General features: G+C 48.2%; 1 protein-coding gene across 2 annotated transcripts in view; it reads left to right on the top strand.

The window, feature by feature from the left end:
* Positions 1-16,217, top strand: part of Ccdc57 (coiled-coil domain containing 57) — a 90,495-nt gene extending 74,278 nt beyond the window's left edge. For both annotated transcript variants that reach the window (XM_029545551.1, XM_029545550.1), the window contains one exon: positions 15,854-16,217. In XM_029545551.1, the coding sequence (XP_029401411.1) occupies positions 15,854-16,062 (209 nt within the window). In that variant the 3' untranslated portion in view covers positions 16,063-16,217. The remainder of the gene's footprint in view (positions 1-15,853) is intronic.
* Positions 16,218-17,598: the final 1,381 nt, after the last annotated feature.

Here is a 17,598-nt window from a genome sequence, read left to right as displayed (position 1 = left end):
TAATCCACTTTGAGGGCAGCCTGGGCTACATAGTGAGACCCTGTCTCCAAAAATAAAAAAAGAAAGAAAAAAAAGAACATGTCTAGCATCACATCACAATTTTATAAGACATATGAAGTGTATAAAATATGATCCATATCAGAGGAATCTAATGCCTTTTTTTAAAAGCTTATTTATTTAATGTATATGAGTACACTGTAGCTGTACAGATGGTTGTGAGCTTCATGTGGTTGTTGAGAATTGAATTTGTAGGACTTCTGCTCTCTCCAGTCGGCCCCACTTGCTCCGGCTCAAATCTTTATTTATTATTATACATAAGTACACTGTAGCTGTCTCCTGACACACCAGAAGAGAGTGTAAGATCTCATTATGGGTGATTGTGAGCCACCATGTGGTTGCTGGGATTTGAACTCAGGACCTTCAGAAGAGCAGTCAGTGTTCTTACCTGCTGAGCCATCTCACCAGCCCGATGTCCTTGTTTTTAATAGCTGAATAGTATTGTATTATGTAAATGAACCACATTTTCTGTATCCATTCTTCCATTGTTGGTCATCTGGGTTGTTTCCAGCTTCTGGCTATCACAGATGAAGTAGCTATGAATGTAGTAGAGCCTGTGCCCCTGTGGTATGGTGGGGCATCTTTTGGCTATATGCCCAAGAGTGGTATAGCTGGGTCTTCAGATAAATCTATTTCCAATTTTCTGAGGAACTTCCAGATTGATTTCCAGAGTGGTTGTTCCAGTTTGTAATCCTACCAGCAATGAAAGAGTGAGCTCATCGGCCCAAGAGGATTTCCTAAACAGAACTCTAATGGCTCAGGCTCTAAGATCAGCAAGTGATAAATGGGACCTCATGAAACTGAAAAGCTTCTGTAAGGCAAGAGTCATAGACAATAGGACAGATCAGCAACCTACAGAATGGGAAAAAAAACTTCACTAACCCCACATCCAATGGAAAGCTAATATCCAAAATACTTAAAAAAAAAAAAAAAACTCAAGAAACTAACCTCCAAAAAAAATCAGACAACCCAATCAAAAAAATGCGGTATAAAAATAAACAGAGAATTCACAACAAAGGAATCTCAAATGGCTAAGAAGCACTTAAAGAAATGTTCAAAGTCCTTGGTCATCAGGGAAATGCCCCTGAGATTCCACCAATCAGAATGGCTAAGATCATAACCTCAGGTGACAGCCGATGCTGGTGAGGATGTGTGGCTTGTTCTCGATGAGAACTGTTTGTTTGTTTGGTTTGATAAAGTTCACTTTGTAGTTCTGGCTTGTCTGGAGGGCACTATGTATCTGCGTTTGCCAGACAGACCTGGTGCTCTGAGCTGGATCCCTGTAACCCAGACAGGTGGAAGAGGTTAACTCCACAGATTATCTTCTGGCCTCCAAACACGCACTGTGGACTCTCCATTTACATCATGCACTTACTTACACATATTCACACACACATACTAATAAAATACATTTTTTAAAAGAAGGAGATAAAAAAATAAAACCATAACGCTATCAAAGAAAAACTAGCACATCGTACTTGTAAAAGGAAGATAAATATCCTGACAGGCTTCTCTCAGAAATTACAAGCCACAAACAAGGGTTTCCACTTGGAAATACAGAACACTCCTGGATGGTTTCTATTCCTTCCAGTAACTTTAGTGGTCACGTTGAAAGTACAAGGCTAACTGCACAGAAACCTTGTCTCCAAGAACAGTAACTAAAACACAAACAGACACACCTGCCTGAGTGATGGCACATGCCTCAGAGCCCGGCACTCAGGAGGCAGAGGCAGGGGCAGGCGGCAGATCTCTGGATTCCAGACCAGCCTGGTCTACAAAATGAGTCCAGGGCCACACAGAGAAACCCTGTTTCAAAAAAACAAAAAGGAAAGAAAGGAAAAAAAAAAACTAATATAGCTGGCATGTAGCTCAGTGTTAGAACACCAGGGGCTGAGGATGTTCAGTTGATAAGTGTGGACCTAGAGTCCACAGGTTTCCTTCCCAACATGGCATAAATAAGCACAGCGCCATAGTCTGTCGTCCTAGCACGTGGGGGCAAAGGCGGGAAAGCCAAGCCGTCCAGCTGTGGATGGAGTTTGAGGCTATGTGAGGCCTTTTTTGTTTGTTTGTTTAAATAGGTCTCACCTGGCAGATGTAATTTAGTTCAATCTCTAGTTTCACAAAATAAAGTGTATTTTACAGGGTCTAAACATTCTGTTATCTGACTTGGACTGTCCCCAGGAGCCCACACACCAAGGCAGTGACACGCACCTATAGACCTGTATAGTAACATGTTACTCCACAGACTAAGGCGGAAGGATCAGTGGAACCTGGGAGTTCCCGACCAGGACAGGAAGCATATGTATTCTGTATACGAGGATGCTCTGCCTACATGTATGTCTGAGGCCTGAAGAGACTGCTATATTCTCTGGGACTAGAGTCACAGACAGTTGTGAGCAGCCATGTGGGTGCTGGAGATGGAACCTGGGCTCCCATGCTCTGCAGCCCCATCTCTTTTCTCTATAAGTAAGATGGGACGGATCACTGGGCAGTGGTGGTGCACGCCTTTAATCCCAGTACTTGGGAGGCAGAGGCAGGTGGATTTCTGAGTTCGAGGACAGCCAAGGCTATACAGAGAAACCCTGTCTCAAAAAACAAAAACAAAACAAAACAAAACAAAAAAACAAAGACAGGATGGATCAAATACAGCTTGGGGTGACGTGTGGGTACGCTCATTATGTCTGACCTTGAACTCATCCTCCTGCCTCCATATCCAAGGTGCTGAGACTACAGGAGTATGTCACCACAGCCATGAGACACTCCCCCCCCCTCAAAAAAAAAAAAAGTCTAAACGTAGATTAAGAAAGCCAAGAATCCAGCAACAGAAAAACGACTGACCAGTTAACGCAGCTGCTTTAGGTTACTTTTTTCTGTGCAAGGATTAAAGTCCCAGCAAAGGAGTGTTTCCACATGAAAGCGTCTGTGCAGCAGGCAGGACATACTAGTCCCAGGTGTGCCTCTATAAAAACACCCAGCATACACACAGTCATATCTACACAAATGCAGGCACAGCACACAGAAACAAGATCTCCAGAAGGGACACAAGGAGTACAATGCAGTAGCCAAGAAACGGAGGGAATGGTCCTGGCTCCGGCTCCGGCTCCGGCTGGAAAGCCAGGAGTCGCTGGGAAAACAGGAATGCAGAAATAGCAGGGCACTGTTGGGGTCCAGTGGTAGACCAGGCTAGGTGTCAGCAGAGAATTGCTGTCCCTGTCCAACTTCAAGCCAAGCTGTTTACCTCACCTTGCAGAAATCAGACCTAGAGAAACAGCCAGATTCCCAACCAGGCCACTTTCAACTGGCAAGATAACAGAGTTCTTGCCACCCTAATCCTCGCACAGAATAGCCTAACCAGTGTTGCCTAATTGGTTATTTTCCTCTTGTTCTAGCTGCCAGTTCCAACCTTACAAAGAAAGTAACTTTATTTAGTCCCTCAATTTTGCTATACTGAGAGAACTGAGCCCAGGGTCACGTACACAGTAGGCGAGTCCTCTCCCATGGAGCAACATCTCCAACAAGGAAGTTAACTGAAATAGGCTTTTTATCTGAACCTTGTGGCAAAGGCCTGCAATTCCAGCTTGGGCTCTGTGGCAGAGGACTTGCCTACCATACCCCGCTATAGCTTTGTCTTCAGGCCATGTAGCAAACCATAATATTTTCTTAACGTAGTCATTTGTACTGTTTATCCTGCTGAATAAGTGTTGTCATGAGTCCAGTAGATGGTGTTGCTTTGCCAACAGGAAAAAAGGCCAAGCAAGCAGAAAATAGAGCTAATCTGCACACCCAATTTCAACCAGAATGGGTTGAAGATGCTTTTTTTTTTTAAGATTTATTTATTTATTATATGTAATTACTCTGTACCTGACTTCAGACACTCCAGAAGAGGGCATCAGATCTTGTTACAGATGGTTGTGAGCCACCATATGGTTGCTGGGATTTGAACTCAGGACCTCTGGAAGAGCAGTCAGTGCTCTTACCTGCTGAGCCATCTCACCAGCCCTGAAGATGCTTTTTAAAGCAGAATTTGTATTAAACATGTACACACTTTATTCTGACATCCCCAACAATATAGTATAGCAGTTGTTTATGTTAAGTTATATGGAGCCAAGAGGTGACTTAGTCAGTGGCATCTTTCAACACTTGTGTATAAATGCTGAGGCATCCGTAAGAGGACTGGGGCATGTTTAGTGGTGGGGAACGAGACGGCTGGGAGTCAAGCCCGGTAGATGTTAGGGTGTGACTCCACTATGGTTTTAGCAACTGTGAGCCAGGAAATAGGGACAAAACAAAAGGCCTCATTCACCATAAATTGCAATGCCAGGATGTGTAGGTGAGCTTGTGTACAGCAGCCATACTGACCCCGGCGTTTAGGCGTTTAGCACTGGGTCCTATACACATTTCACTTGGAAAGCTTACCAAGAGTCCAGTGGCAGAACTGTCTCAACTGAGTTGAATGTATGACTGAGTGCACGAAAGCAAAGCTTTTGTGAAAACGCATCAGGAATCTCTGAAGAGACCCAACACACTTCTACCTCATTTGGTATTGAGGACGCAGGTCTCAGCTACCTTTCTGATGGAGGTGATACTTAGACATCCCAACATCAAAGAGAATATTAAGGTCCATGAACATACATGTGTTTTCCTCCCAGGCCCACAGGCAAGGAAATAACTGAAGTGGGAGCCATAGGGGGCTGGGCTGGAGTTGTGACATCATCTATTAGCCGATTTGTAGTGTAGAGGTTTGTGTTACAGCAGTAACCCTGTACCCATTTTTGTCACACTCCAGCCAGTACTGAGTGAATCAGATGAAAGGTGAGAATCTTTTCAACATGAGCGCTCTCCCCTGCCCCGACCATATTGCCTCTTTCCTTTCTTTTAGCTTGAATTTGAACTTGCAATCCTCCTGCATCTCTGCCTCTCAGGGGTTGAAATTACAGTGTGAACCACCACACCCAGCCTCCTTTTGTTTTGAACTTAAACATTTCCTTCCTTCCTTTCTTTTTTCCTTTTCTGGAACTCACAGAGATCCTTCTGCCTCTGCCTTGTGCTGGGATTAAAAGAATGTGCCACCACACTAGGCTTATCTTAAACATTTTCATTTTCATGATGATTTAGATTTTTAAAAAAGGATAGAGCCAGCCGGGTATGGTAGCACACGCCTTTAATCCCAGCACTTGGGAGGCAGAGGCAGGTGGATTTTGGGGTTCGAGGCCAGCCTGGTCTACAAAGTGAGCTACAGCCAGGGCTACACAGAGAAACCCTGTCTCGAAAAAAACAAAACTAAACAAAAAGAATAGAGCCAGGCAGCAATGTCTCTGGCCTTGAATTCCAGCACTCAGGTGGCAGAAGCAGGTGGATCTCTGAGTTTGGGGCCAGCCAAGTCTACAGAGCAAGTTTCAGGACAGCTAGGGCTACACAGAGAAATCCTGTTTGGACCACACACACACACACACACACAAACACACACACACACACACACACACACACAGAGTCTCCTGGTGTGATAACCCACAACTTTAATCCCAGCACTAGAAAAGCAGAGGCAGAGGCAGAGGCAGGTGGATCTCTGTGAGTTTGGTGCCAGCTCAGTCTACAGAGCTGATTCTAGGCCAGCCAGAGTGAGTTCCAGGACAGCCAGGGTTACACAAAGAAACCCTGTCTCGGAAAAAAAGAAAAAAAAAAGGAAGGAAGGAGAAAGAAACGGATGGCTCTTGAACATTGTCCTCTATCAACCATGTTTGTGCACGCACACACACATATATACAGACCCATACAATAATAGTGTTAATAATGATGGTGATAATCTGATAATTGAAATATAGGAGCTGTACGGATAGCTCAGTGGTTAAGAGCACTTACTGTTCTTGCAGAGGATCTAGATTGGGTTTCCAGCACCTGTGTCAGCTCACAACTGCCTGTAATTCCACTCTAGTTAACAAGTGATACAACACCCTCTGGCCTACACAGGCATCTGCATGCATGTGATGCATATAAACTCATGCAATAACACATTACATTTTATTTTTTATTTATTTTTTAATGTTACTTATTTATTTATTTATTTATTTATTTATTTATTTATTTATTTATATTTTTTGTTTTTCGAGACAGGGTTTCTCTGTTTAGCCATGACTGCCTGTCCTGGAACTCACTCTGTAGACCAGGCTGACCTCGAACTCAGAAATCCGCCTGTCTCTGCCTCCCAAGTGCTGGGATTAAAGGCGTGCGCCACCACGCCCGGCTACACATTACATTTTAAAATGTTTACATTTTAATTGATTAAAGAAAAAATTAATTCAAGCAAGGTCTGGCTGCTCATACCTGTAATCATTGCATTTAGGAGACAGACTGTAGGATTTACATTACTTCTAAGCCATCCTGGACAACATAGTGAGTTTCAGGCCAGCTTGAACTACAGTGAGATCCTGGCTCAAAACCAAGCAATTTAGTGCATCAAGAAGGCAAGTGAAGAACCTGTAGCTTCCAGCTTCGGAGAGAGCCTGACGCCCGAGCTCCCCCCTGACGCCCATGTTCCCCCCGACGCCCAAGCTCCCCTCTTGTCTGCGTTGGTAACCCTACAACATAACAAAGCAAGAAAGGGGACAAGCAGATTGTAAAGAGAAAGCACTTCCTGCCCTCTCCAGTCTCCTCAGCACCACTATGCCCGTCAGGAAGCACTCTTTATTCCAGCATCACACAAAGGGTCTGTTCCCAGGAACACACACACACACACACACACACACACACACACACACACACACGCTCTCCAGGCACAGTCACATGCACCTTTAATTCCAGTACTTGGGAAGCAAGGCAAAAAGATCTCTGAGTTCGAGGCCAGTCTGGTCTGCAGTGAGATCCAGGCAGCCAGAGCTACACAGGGAGACCCTGTCTCCAAACAAAACAACCACAACCCAGACACATTAAGTGAAGCTCCGTGACAGACTATTCATCTGATATTGTGCAAGGTCCCCGTTTATTGCTTTATTTTATTTCATGTGTGACAGGGTTTTGCCTGTATGAATGTGTACAATATGTTTATTTTATTTCATGTGTGAGAGGGTTTTGCCTGTAGGAATGTCTACAATGTGTTTATTTTATTTCATGTGTGAGAGGGTTTTGCCCGTAGGAATGTGTACAATGTTTGCCTGGTGCTTTCCAAAGTCAGAAGAGGGCATTGGATTCCCTGAACTGGAGTTATGGATGGTTTTATGGGTTAGTTATGAGTGTGTGGAATTGAACCCGGGTCTTGTACAGAAGCAACAAGTGCCGTTAGCCATGACTTTCACCCCAGAAGGCCCCACTTTAACCCCCAACACTACAAAACAAACCTGGCAGCATACACTTATAATCCCAGCACTCAAGAGACTGAGGCAGGAGAATCACAAATTAGAGGCCAGCTTTGTCTACACAATGAGATCCTGTCTCAAAACGGGCAAACAAGAACATATTAAAAACTCATATCCAGAACATCTGAATTGACAATTTAGAGCTTGGGATAAATAGCTCAGTTGGTAGGGTACCTGCCTGCCCTAGCATTCCCAAAGCCCTGGGTTCAATCCCCAGTGTTACATAAAGGGAGAATGATGGTATCCACCTATAATCCCAGCACTCAGGAGGCAAAAGCAGGAGGTTCAGAAGTTTAGAGTCACAAGTTTGAGGCCACCCTGGGATGCATGAAACTTGGATTCAAGAAAAAAAAGAAAACAAGAAAAATTATTGAAATATTTGGGCAGATACTTTACAAAATAGATAAGTTGCTAGGAAGTTCTAGAAAGATGCAGTCTATTGTATATAAATTACTCCTTAATAAAAATGACTTAAGAAGCTTGAGAGATGACTCACCACTTAGGGTACCTGCCTCTGAGCCTGACAACCTGAGTTCCATCTAGGGACCCACTCTATGAGAGGAAATAACTCCCACAGGTTGTCCTGCAGCTTCCAGAATGCATGCTGTGCACATGTGAGCCCCTCCCCCAACACACACACATGCATGTGCGCAACACACACACACACACACACACACACAGAGTACTACTACATTCTTTCTCCTTGGAGATCGGGGTCCATCAAAGACAAAATCAAGCCAAGACTAGGTAGGAAATGCCTTATCTTGCTAAGTGTATTGTTTGGAAGTCACTTGAGATCCTTGAAGGATGCTTATAATTCTCACCAAGCCACTGGAGGCTACTTAATTGTTCTCCTCTGTGGCATTTAGGGACACCAAGGGAGGCTGTTATTGCTGACAAGCAGGCCAGGAGCTCCATCATCGTGGGAGTTGTAGTAGAACCCAAGGGACAAAGCTAGTGGAGGAGCCTGACCACCCCCACCCCCAATGCTTTAGTGAAAGTCTGCTGTGGATATTCAGTGTGAAGAAACAAGACCTAAAAACATTTAAAAAAAACAACAACAAACAAACAAAAACAAAAACAAAAACCCAGGGTATAAAGCAATTGACTTCCTAGATTGCCAAGCAGGTATCTGGCCCTGAGGTGTGTTCCTGCCCATTCAGGCCCAGACACTGCACCTGGGGCACTGCCAGGAAAACTTCATTGCAAGATGGTGGCAGGCCACTTCAGTTTTGCTGTTTCTAAAATTGTGGCTCTTACAGCTTCAGAAAGGGGCCTGGAGTGTAGGTGGGGTGCTTGCCTTTCTGAGCTCCTGAATAGACCTTCACAGTTTGGCTTTGTTTCTCTCTCCGCTAAGTAGATGATGCAGTCTTCCTTCGTTTCTTCTCTTCCAGGCCATACACCCCTTTTCCTTTTCTTAAAGAGTTGGCTGGGCCTCCCAGCACCATGGTAACAGGAGTGGTGACAGTAGTTGTCTTGTATCCTTCCTAAATCGAAGGGGATTAGGCTAAAGTTCTAAATGTGATGATTGCTGTGTGCTTCTCAATGGGACCTTTATCAAGCTAAGCATTTCTCCTAGCAGGGGCTGGAGTGTGTGCTTAGCATACACAAGTCTTGAGGTCTATGCCCAGAACTGTAAAAAGGTGCTTTATATCCCTGATTTATAGATACGTGTCCTCACAGACAGGCCTTAAACCTTGCCCGGTACTTTATCTCTGCAGAAGTGAGCACGGAGAAGCAGCGGCAGACCTGGTGTGGGGCCAGCCTTGAGGGGCAGCCATGAGCTTGACATTGCCGCAGTGTGCTTAGTACTGATTTAGTTTTGCCTGTATTTGTTTTATGGTTTAGTGTGCTTGAATGTGTGTGCGCGTGTGTGTGTGCATGCATGCGTGTGTATTGGGGCAGGGCATGTGTATCCCACTCACCTACTTAGAAGTCAGAGGACAATTACTTCAGTTCTCTCCTTCCATCTTTGCAAGTTTGTACAGCAAGCACTCTGTTTCAGCTATGGAGACATTTTCCAACCCCATTGTTTGTTTCGAGACAGGGTTTCTCTGTGTAGCCCTGGCTGTCCTGGAACTCACTCTGTAGACCAGGCTGGCCTCAGACTCACAGAGATCTGCCTGCTTTTACTGGAACTAAAGGCCCACAAATGTGGTCTGTTTTTGGATTTTTGAGATACGGCCTCACTCTCTGACCCGTGCTGAACATGTACTTCTGCCTCCTACGTTCTACAGTTACAGGTGTGGGCCATCGGCCGGCTCTTAGTGGTCTTCTAGTTTTATGGATAATTTGGAGAAGCTAGGACTTGACTATGTCCTAAAATTCTCAATTCATTCTCTCTCTCTCTCTCTCTCTCTCTCTCTCTCTCTCTCTCTCTCTCTCTCTCCTTTTAAAACAGGGTCTCACTCCCAGAGATCTACCTGCCTCTGCCTCTCCAGTGCTGAGATTAAAGGCATGCACCACCACTTCTGGCCTCTCCCTCCTTTAGAGGTTCCTACTAGAGGGTCTAGGTGTAAGCCGGACCCTTTAGTAGAGGGTCTATATTAGAGCCAGAGTCCCCGAGTGTGGTGGCACATGCCTTTAGTCTCAGCACTCAAGATCTCTGTGAACACAACAGCCTGGTCTTCACATTTAATTCCAGGACAGCCAGGCCTACACAGAGAGACCCTGGCTCAAAACAAGCAAGCAAACAAACAAGCCCAAACCAGAATTATCCTTTCACATTTAAGAGCCTGTGCTGTATACCTCCAGTGCCTAGAAAGTTGTGTTTACAATTCAGAACAGAGAAACAGAAGAGTTTGGGCTGAGTCTGACCCCAGGTAAATAGTGCTGCCCTTCATTTCATCCTTACCCTTGAAAACTGTATACCCTGGGGTCTGCAGTGGTAGAGCTTTGGTGTGTGTGTGTGTGTGTGTGTGTGTGTGTGCGCGCGCGCGCGCGCACACGCGCGCTCACTCTCCACACACATCAGGCACTACTTGCCCCCTGACTTCCTCAGCCAGGGCACCATGGGCTGGCTCTCAGGTCACAATTGCTGGGAACCCTGGCAGCAGTTCTTCAGTAGAACATCCCATTCCATTCAAGTTCGGGATTAGGAAATGTGGCCTTCCCAATTATACTTCAGAACTAATCAGTGTAGTAGGGCAAAGGCCATGTCCTGTCAGGTCTGACATTGAGAATTGGAGATAAGAGATTGGATGGGTACTCAGGAGAAACAGTGTTCTCTGGGGTACTGACTTTTGTCTAAAATGGAAAGCCAATTAACAGGCTAATAGGACGCTTTATTCTATTACTGACTGTATAAATTTGCAAAGTTCATATCATTCTGTATCTGGGGCTGAGCCCCCTCACTGAATATCTGGGGCCCCCTCATTGAGCAGGCCCAGTGCAGCTGCCTATAGTGGAATGCAGGTGGAGGTGCAAGTGAAACATCTGGAATACCAGCAGATGTCACAACCACAGTGTCCTCGTGACCAGAGAGACCCTCGTCACCAGCCAGAGTGGCTGGCCCATGCTCTCCTGAGGACAATGGCCTCGGGCCTTAAGCCAGAGAACACGGAAGCATTGTATGTTCCTAAACCACTATGGGCAGAACTCAAGAAGGTCTAAGGGAAGAGTGGGAAGACCAGGCCTGCCGGGAGCACCTGTGCATAATCTCATGTTAATTCCTGACTGATCGCCACAGTGGCCCAGTCTGAGAATCCCAGGGCCTCCCCTCTCCTTACAGTAAGTGAGGCCCTGTAGCTTTCCTGCCTGTCTTAGAAACATCTGTCATGAGCACTCAGAGGTGTGGAGGGAGCTGAAGGCAACTGAGGTAGGAGTGCCACATGCACTGCTCCTGGGAGGAACCTCACCTCTGAGTGCACACTGGCACGGCATTCTGCAGTACTGGTCCTGCATCCCTAACCCAGAGAAGCATAGCACTGGGTAAATGTCTACCCTCATCCAACCTGTACCCCTCTTCTAGCCCAGCAAGACCTTTTTGTTCCAGAGCCTGATGCCCTGTGGACCCAAGAGGTGCAGAGCATTAGTCAGGTGGAACTGGCCTGCTGGTCTTCCTGGAGTTCTTACCCACCTTTCAGTCTGGGGGAGAAGGTCTCCTGTCCTTCATAGATGATGCTGAAGCTGAGAACTGACAGAGGTAGCCAGGGCATTGTGTTGAGCTGTGTGGCTCTGACCCTGGCCTCAGCCCATGTCTGGGTGAGTGCACCCTTCCAGCATGTGCTGCAGGCATGCCATCCTCTGCCTCTGCTTCCCGGGGGCATGGAAAGTAGCTCATGGGGTCCAAAGGGTCATGGGCCAAACCTTCAGAGAATGATTTCAGAGGAGGCCTTTGACCTGGCCAGCCGCCCATGATGTCTTGAGCAAGCTGGGCAGCTTGTGTCAGCGTGGCCAACAGCCTCTCCCCATATGGCCACACTGGTAGATGTGGGAAACATTGCCTCACTCAGCTGTCCTGGGCTGGGAAATCAGAGAACAGCTAAGGTACAGCAGCCCTGAGGGGCCACAGTGAGGTGAGATGCAGATAATGAGGGGCTGGCTACCCACAGTGTAGCCATCGGTGAGGGCCTAACAGCCTCTCACCAGCCTTGACTGGCTCTGCCACAGTCTAGGTCTGTTCTGCCAGCATAGCTTGGGATGCTCAGGAGCCTGCCTGGAACCTCAAGTTGGTAGGCAGAGCCTGCAAAAGTTCCTCTGTCATGAGTTTTATCTAGAAGCTAGCCAAACACAAGGTGTCCACCCTCAAAGAACATCTGATAGAGCAACGCACCATTTGAACACACACAGGAGTTTATGTGCGGAGAACAGGAACAGTGCAAATCCTGAGGCAGGTTCACAGCTTCTCAAACAACTGAGATTCCTGTTACATCCCTGGACCCCCCCCCCCTGCCTCTCTCACCTTCTGCCCACACTATTGTCTGTGTCTTCTAGAGAATGTATCCAGAGGCAAGCCAGTTCTGAGGCCACCTCACGGTTTGGCTCCTCCTGTAGCTATCACTCTTATCAGAGGCAGAATTAGAGTTCGGCCAGGTAGCTGCACAGGCAAGTACCTGTTGGACACAACCTCTCTCTGTCTGCTCACTATACAGATGTCTTGATGTAGGCAGAACAGCCAGAAAGAGACAGGTCCATCCAGTGTCCACAGCTGCCAAAGTCATCTTGAGGAGGGATGGTGTGCCCTACCCACTGAGGGTTCCCTCTCTGAACCCTGTGGCAGTGGACACTCCTTGCTTTTCTGCTGTGGTGCAGCTCTAGAGAACATGGCATCCAAGAGGCCCCTGGATGGAGCCCAAGCTGCTGGCCGTGCAGCTTTGGGTGCCCGAGGTGATGGTGAGGAGTGAGGTAGCATCTGATTACCTGAGAGTAAAGGCTCCTTTAGAGAAATGCGTGAGGCAGGAATGGGGATGTCAGGCCACTGCACGTGGACATGAGGGCTGAGGAAGCAAGATGGTGTTCACCCGTGCAGGCCATGCTGAGGGCTTGGACTCTGGGAGCCTTGGAGAGTCTGAAGGGCCAGAAGTGTAATACGACCTAATCGATAAGCATGATGGAAAAAGGCTCAGGGTATAAACGCCAAGAAAGCTAGGTGCACACACGATCCCATGGGGATAGAGAGATCTCAGTGAAGGCTGGTTAACCCACAAAGACAGGGCTGGCTGAGCAGCCAAGCCTAAGATGGAACAGAAAGGTCTTGACTGCTGTGCCTAGGGTCACAATGTGTACTGAGCCTTAAGCTGTGGCCAGGACCAGGGCAAGCCCTCCCCAGCTCCAAGGCAGCTTCTGGAGACCTCACTGAGTCCAGTTCTTTGCAAAGCCACATCAAGGTATCCATGGAGCTGGGAGGTCACACCATATCCTGGAGTCAAGCAGCTGGGACAATAGCTCTGAAGGTGACTTGTGGACCTAGGAATTTCAGGAGCAGGACAGGGGAGGCTCAGAAAGCATTACCCTTGATAGTCTTTAGTATAGATGAGAGCCAGGCCCCTCCCCAGACTCCAGGATCAGTTCAGCGAAGACATGCCAAGGCTCTGCAGTAACCCCACACATGGACCCATAAGACTCCAATACCTCTCCCTCCACTAAGAGCCACAGGGACTAAAATATCTTACAGAAACAGAACTTTCCATAAGTCAGGTGCTGGGCAGAGGCAGATCAGTCCGGAGGCTGCTGTTCAGGAGTATTTGGCTGACAATGTCCTAGACATCTGTTTGTCCTGACTTCTCCCTGGTGCCTACTACTCAAAAGCCCAAGTGAGTGACAAAAGAGAGTGCCAGATAGGGAGCGTGGGTGTTATGGGCAGTTACTGGTCAGACCTCAGGTCAGCGCAGGTGGGGACCAAACCTCTAGTCCAGGGACTCGGGCCCCAGACAGGCTTCAGATACCTAGTGTCATGCCTCTCAGCTACAGAGTAGTGGGCTGGGGCCCCCTGCCCAGAAGGCCTGGGAGTTGGGCCAGGTACCTCCTTCCCCACACAGGGAGGAATGTCTAAAGAGAGGCCAGGAGCAGAAACCAAAGGCCACAAGAAGCAGAGCGTCCGGTTCTTCCTCTGACCAGACCTACTCAGGAACAGTTCAAGTGAATGTGTCTAGAGCTCTCGGTGCCAGTTAGAAGTTACTTGTCTGACACTGGTCTGAGTGACAGCTCCACTGTGAGCCCCTGCCTGTGCCAGGTGGGCAGCAAGAGGATCTAGCATGAAGCCCTTTCTGTGATTCCTGCCCCTTCAGGATGACTTCTGGAAGACTTGGAGGGGGAAGAGCCATGTGTTATGGTAGCTGGTGTCTGGGAGAGAGATGGGGTGGGAACATCTGTGTAAGAGAAGGGTGGCCTGGGTCTGGAGAACCACACTCAGCTAGCAGGAATCTTCAGGGTCCAGGATGGCTCCTGAGTCAGACAGCAGAGCCTGTTCCAGCAGGAACTACAGCAGAAATGGCCCTAATGAGGTTGCTGGTTCTAAATGTTTCAAAAAGTCTCCTCAGAAAGCTGGACATAGTATCACATACATGTAACCCAGTTCTCACAAGGTTGATGGACATAGTATCACATACATGTAACCTAGTTCTCACAAGGCTGATGGACATAATATCACATATATGTAGCCCCAGTTCCCACAAGGCTGAAGCAGGAGGATTGCCATGAGTTTGACGCCAGCCTGGATTACAAAGCAAGACCCTGACTTAAAAGAGACAGACACAAAGAGAAAGAGACTCCTGTATAGTCTTGGGATGGCAAAGTAGAAATAAACAGGATGGGAAGCAGGGAGGAGGGCAGTTCACTTCCCTGGAGCCCATGCAAGCACTCAGGCTCCATGCCCACGGCACTCTGTGCCTGTGCTGACTCTTACCCTAGTCAGTGCCCATTCAGCATGTTCCAGGTCCATGGGAGTCACAGAGCAGCGGACTCCTCAACTCTGGACAGACAGACATGCATATCTCCTCCAGGTTGCCTCATTCCTCATAAGGCAGCTTAGTTAAGGCTGGCAAGCAGTGGGGCTGTGTCCCCAGGACACCAGAATCAGCTGTAAAGAGAAAGCATGGGGTGCCATGCTCTTCACCCCTGCACTTGGGAGGCAGAGGCAGGCATGTCTCTAATTTCAAGCAGTTTATATAGTGAGTTCCAGGTAAAACCAGAAGCTTCCTGTCTGCTGGGCCAGGCTGCAGGGAGGAAGGACGGGTCTGTGTATCCCCGAGGGAAATGAAATGGTTTTAGCAAAGATATACATTTTTAGTGTCAAAGACTCAAAGGACAGAAAAACTCCAAAAACAAAGATGGTCATCTACAAAGTTAGAAGTGGCTTACTAGCAGGCACTTACCCATTCTGTCTGGGTCCTAGCAGCAGCTGCAGTAGCAGCAGCAGTAAAATGTCCACTTAGACTATGGCCCAAGTGGACACTAGCAGAACTGCTCTAGGCTTTAGCCTGTGCCTGTGTGGAGTACAGCTTGCCAGACAGTCCTTGGGCTGTCTCTGTTAGGGATGCAAGTGGTCAGAAGCGGTCATGAACACTCCCTGTTACACTCAGGCCCCAGGGATAGGACGAGGAGGGGTTGAACTCTCAATGGGGTGGCCTGGCTTGAATGGGTGGGGGGCCACCTGCCCCCGCCCCCAGCCCTTAGGAAACAGTCACAGCTGTTTTGGTTTTTGCTTTCTTTTGTTTCCAGAGCCCAGATTTCTGTGTACTAGGGGAGAGGCAGGCCCAGGATCAGTTCAAAATATGTGAAGCCCGTGCCCCCACACACCTCTTGCACCCTAGTCAGGACCCAACACAGTTGCTGCCATTGGCTAGGGCTAGGTCACTATGGAGGGCCTACTGGCCTGTACAGGCTCCCACAAAGGAAAACAGAATATGATTCCCTACAGGTTGTTATGATGTGACTAACTCTGAGCACATACCCACCTTCCCTTCCTATGTTCCTAACCTACATCTTTTTCTACTTCTTTCCTGTAGAGTGTCCAGCACTTCCGGGACCCAGCTGTTTCCAAAAGGTCAACCGGAGCCCTGACCCCATACAAAAGGCCTTTGCTGTCAAAGGGCTAAAGATGGAAGCTCAGCCAAAAGCCACACACCCCAGACCCAGCAAGTCTCACCCAGCTAAACCTACAAACTGCCAGCAGCAGCGACCCCGTAGGATCCGCAACTACAACCTCAAGGACTAAGTCTCAGCCTCCTGTAGGGGACCACACAGGGACTCCACCTTGTACATGGGGCCTGTGCTTGTACAAGTTGGGAATGAGACTATACAGGGTATACAGGTGGGTTGCGAGCACAGGATAGCCTCCCAAATGATGGCCTTCCTGATGCTAAAGAACAATTAAAGCCTCCTCCATCTGCTTGGCCTGTGAAGTTGTCTGTCTTGTCCTACTTGGGAAATGCCGGCCTGGAGCCTGAGCTGGCCTCTGCCCCCCTGCCTGTCACCACCCACAGCCACTGGGCACTCGCCCTGTCGGTGACACTGTCCTCTAGAACCTGGTGGGCAGAATAGAGTGGTCACCTGCAAAGTAAGTCCCCAAGGAACACTGTGTAAGAGGTCCTCCTGGGAGCATGGACCTGGCCACCCAGAGGCCCAATCTCTCGGGATCAGACTCATCTGCCTACTGAAAACCTCATTGCTGGGCGTGGTGGCACACCCTTTAATCCCAGCACTCGGGAGGCAGAGGCAAGTGGATGGATATCTGAGTTCAAGGCCAGCCTGGTCTACAGAGTGAGTTCCAGGACAGCCAGGGCTACACAGAGAAACCCTGTCTTGGAAAAACCAAAAACACCAAGCCTCATCTTGAGACCTGCCTAACCATTTCCTGTCCACAGCAGGACTTAAAGAGGCCCATGGCCTTAGCCTTGCTGGGCATCAGATACACAGGGCTGCAGGGACAGAGGCAGCTCCCAGGTCCAGGTTGTTGTGTGTCCTTGACTAATCATGTGACTCTTGCAGCTTCATTTTTGCATCTGTGTGTGTACAATCCTGACAGTGATTCCTGGCTGGCTGGCTCCCATGTCTAGGCCAAACATCTCAGGAAAGCCAACACTCAGTAATGTGGTCTTGGATGCCGCTTGAAAACCTCAGGCCTAGGCAGCAGACCGCTCCTGCTGCTGCGGGTCTGCTGCTGCAGGTCTGCAGCAGGTCGCTCTCAAGGTGCATATGCAGAGCGAGCCATAGGATGCCTTCACAAGAGCCCACCTAGGTACACTGTGCTGCTTTCCTGACCGGCCGGCAAGGGCCATGGCAGGCCATCCTGACATGGCTCTCCCATATCCACATATGGCAATCCACTTTTTTTTTTTTTTTTCTTCTTGAAACAGGGTTTTCTCTGTGTAGCCCTGGCTGTCCTGGAACTCACTCTATAGACCAGGCTGGCCTTGAACTCAGAAATCCGCCTGCCTCTGCCTTCCAAGTTGCACTAAAGTGCTGAGATTAAAGGCGTGTGCCACCACGCCCGGAGTGCAATCCACTTTCTTCGTCACATGTTTCTGAGATGTAGCCCTCCCTCCAACTTCCGTTGGTGAAAAGATGATCAGAGAAGTCTGCTCTGCCCCCAGCATCCTGCTCTGTGCACGGCCCAGACTCTACATCCCTGGGTTACATCTCCTCCAGCCGAGACCCTGACAGCTGCAGAGGGCAGAGCTCTGCTGACCACTTATTGGCCAGCAGCCTGGCCAGTGAGAAGGCAACATGGCCTATCTCAAGGCACCAGGAA

Source organism: Mus pahari, chromosome 14 (genome assembly GCF_900095145.1).
Source record: "Mus pahari chromosome 14, PAHARI_EIJ_v1.1, whole genome shotgun sequence".
In the NCBI taxonomy this organism is placed as follows: Eukaryota; Metazoa; Chordata; class Mammalia; order Rodentia; family Muridae; genus Mus; species Mus pahari.
The sequence above is the reverse complement of the archived record's forward strand: the minus strand, read 5'-3'. Positions and strand labels throughout refer to the sequence as shown.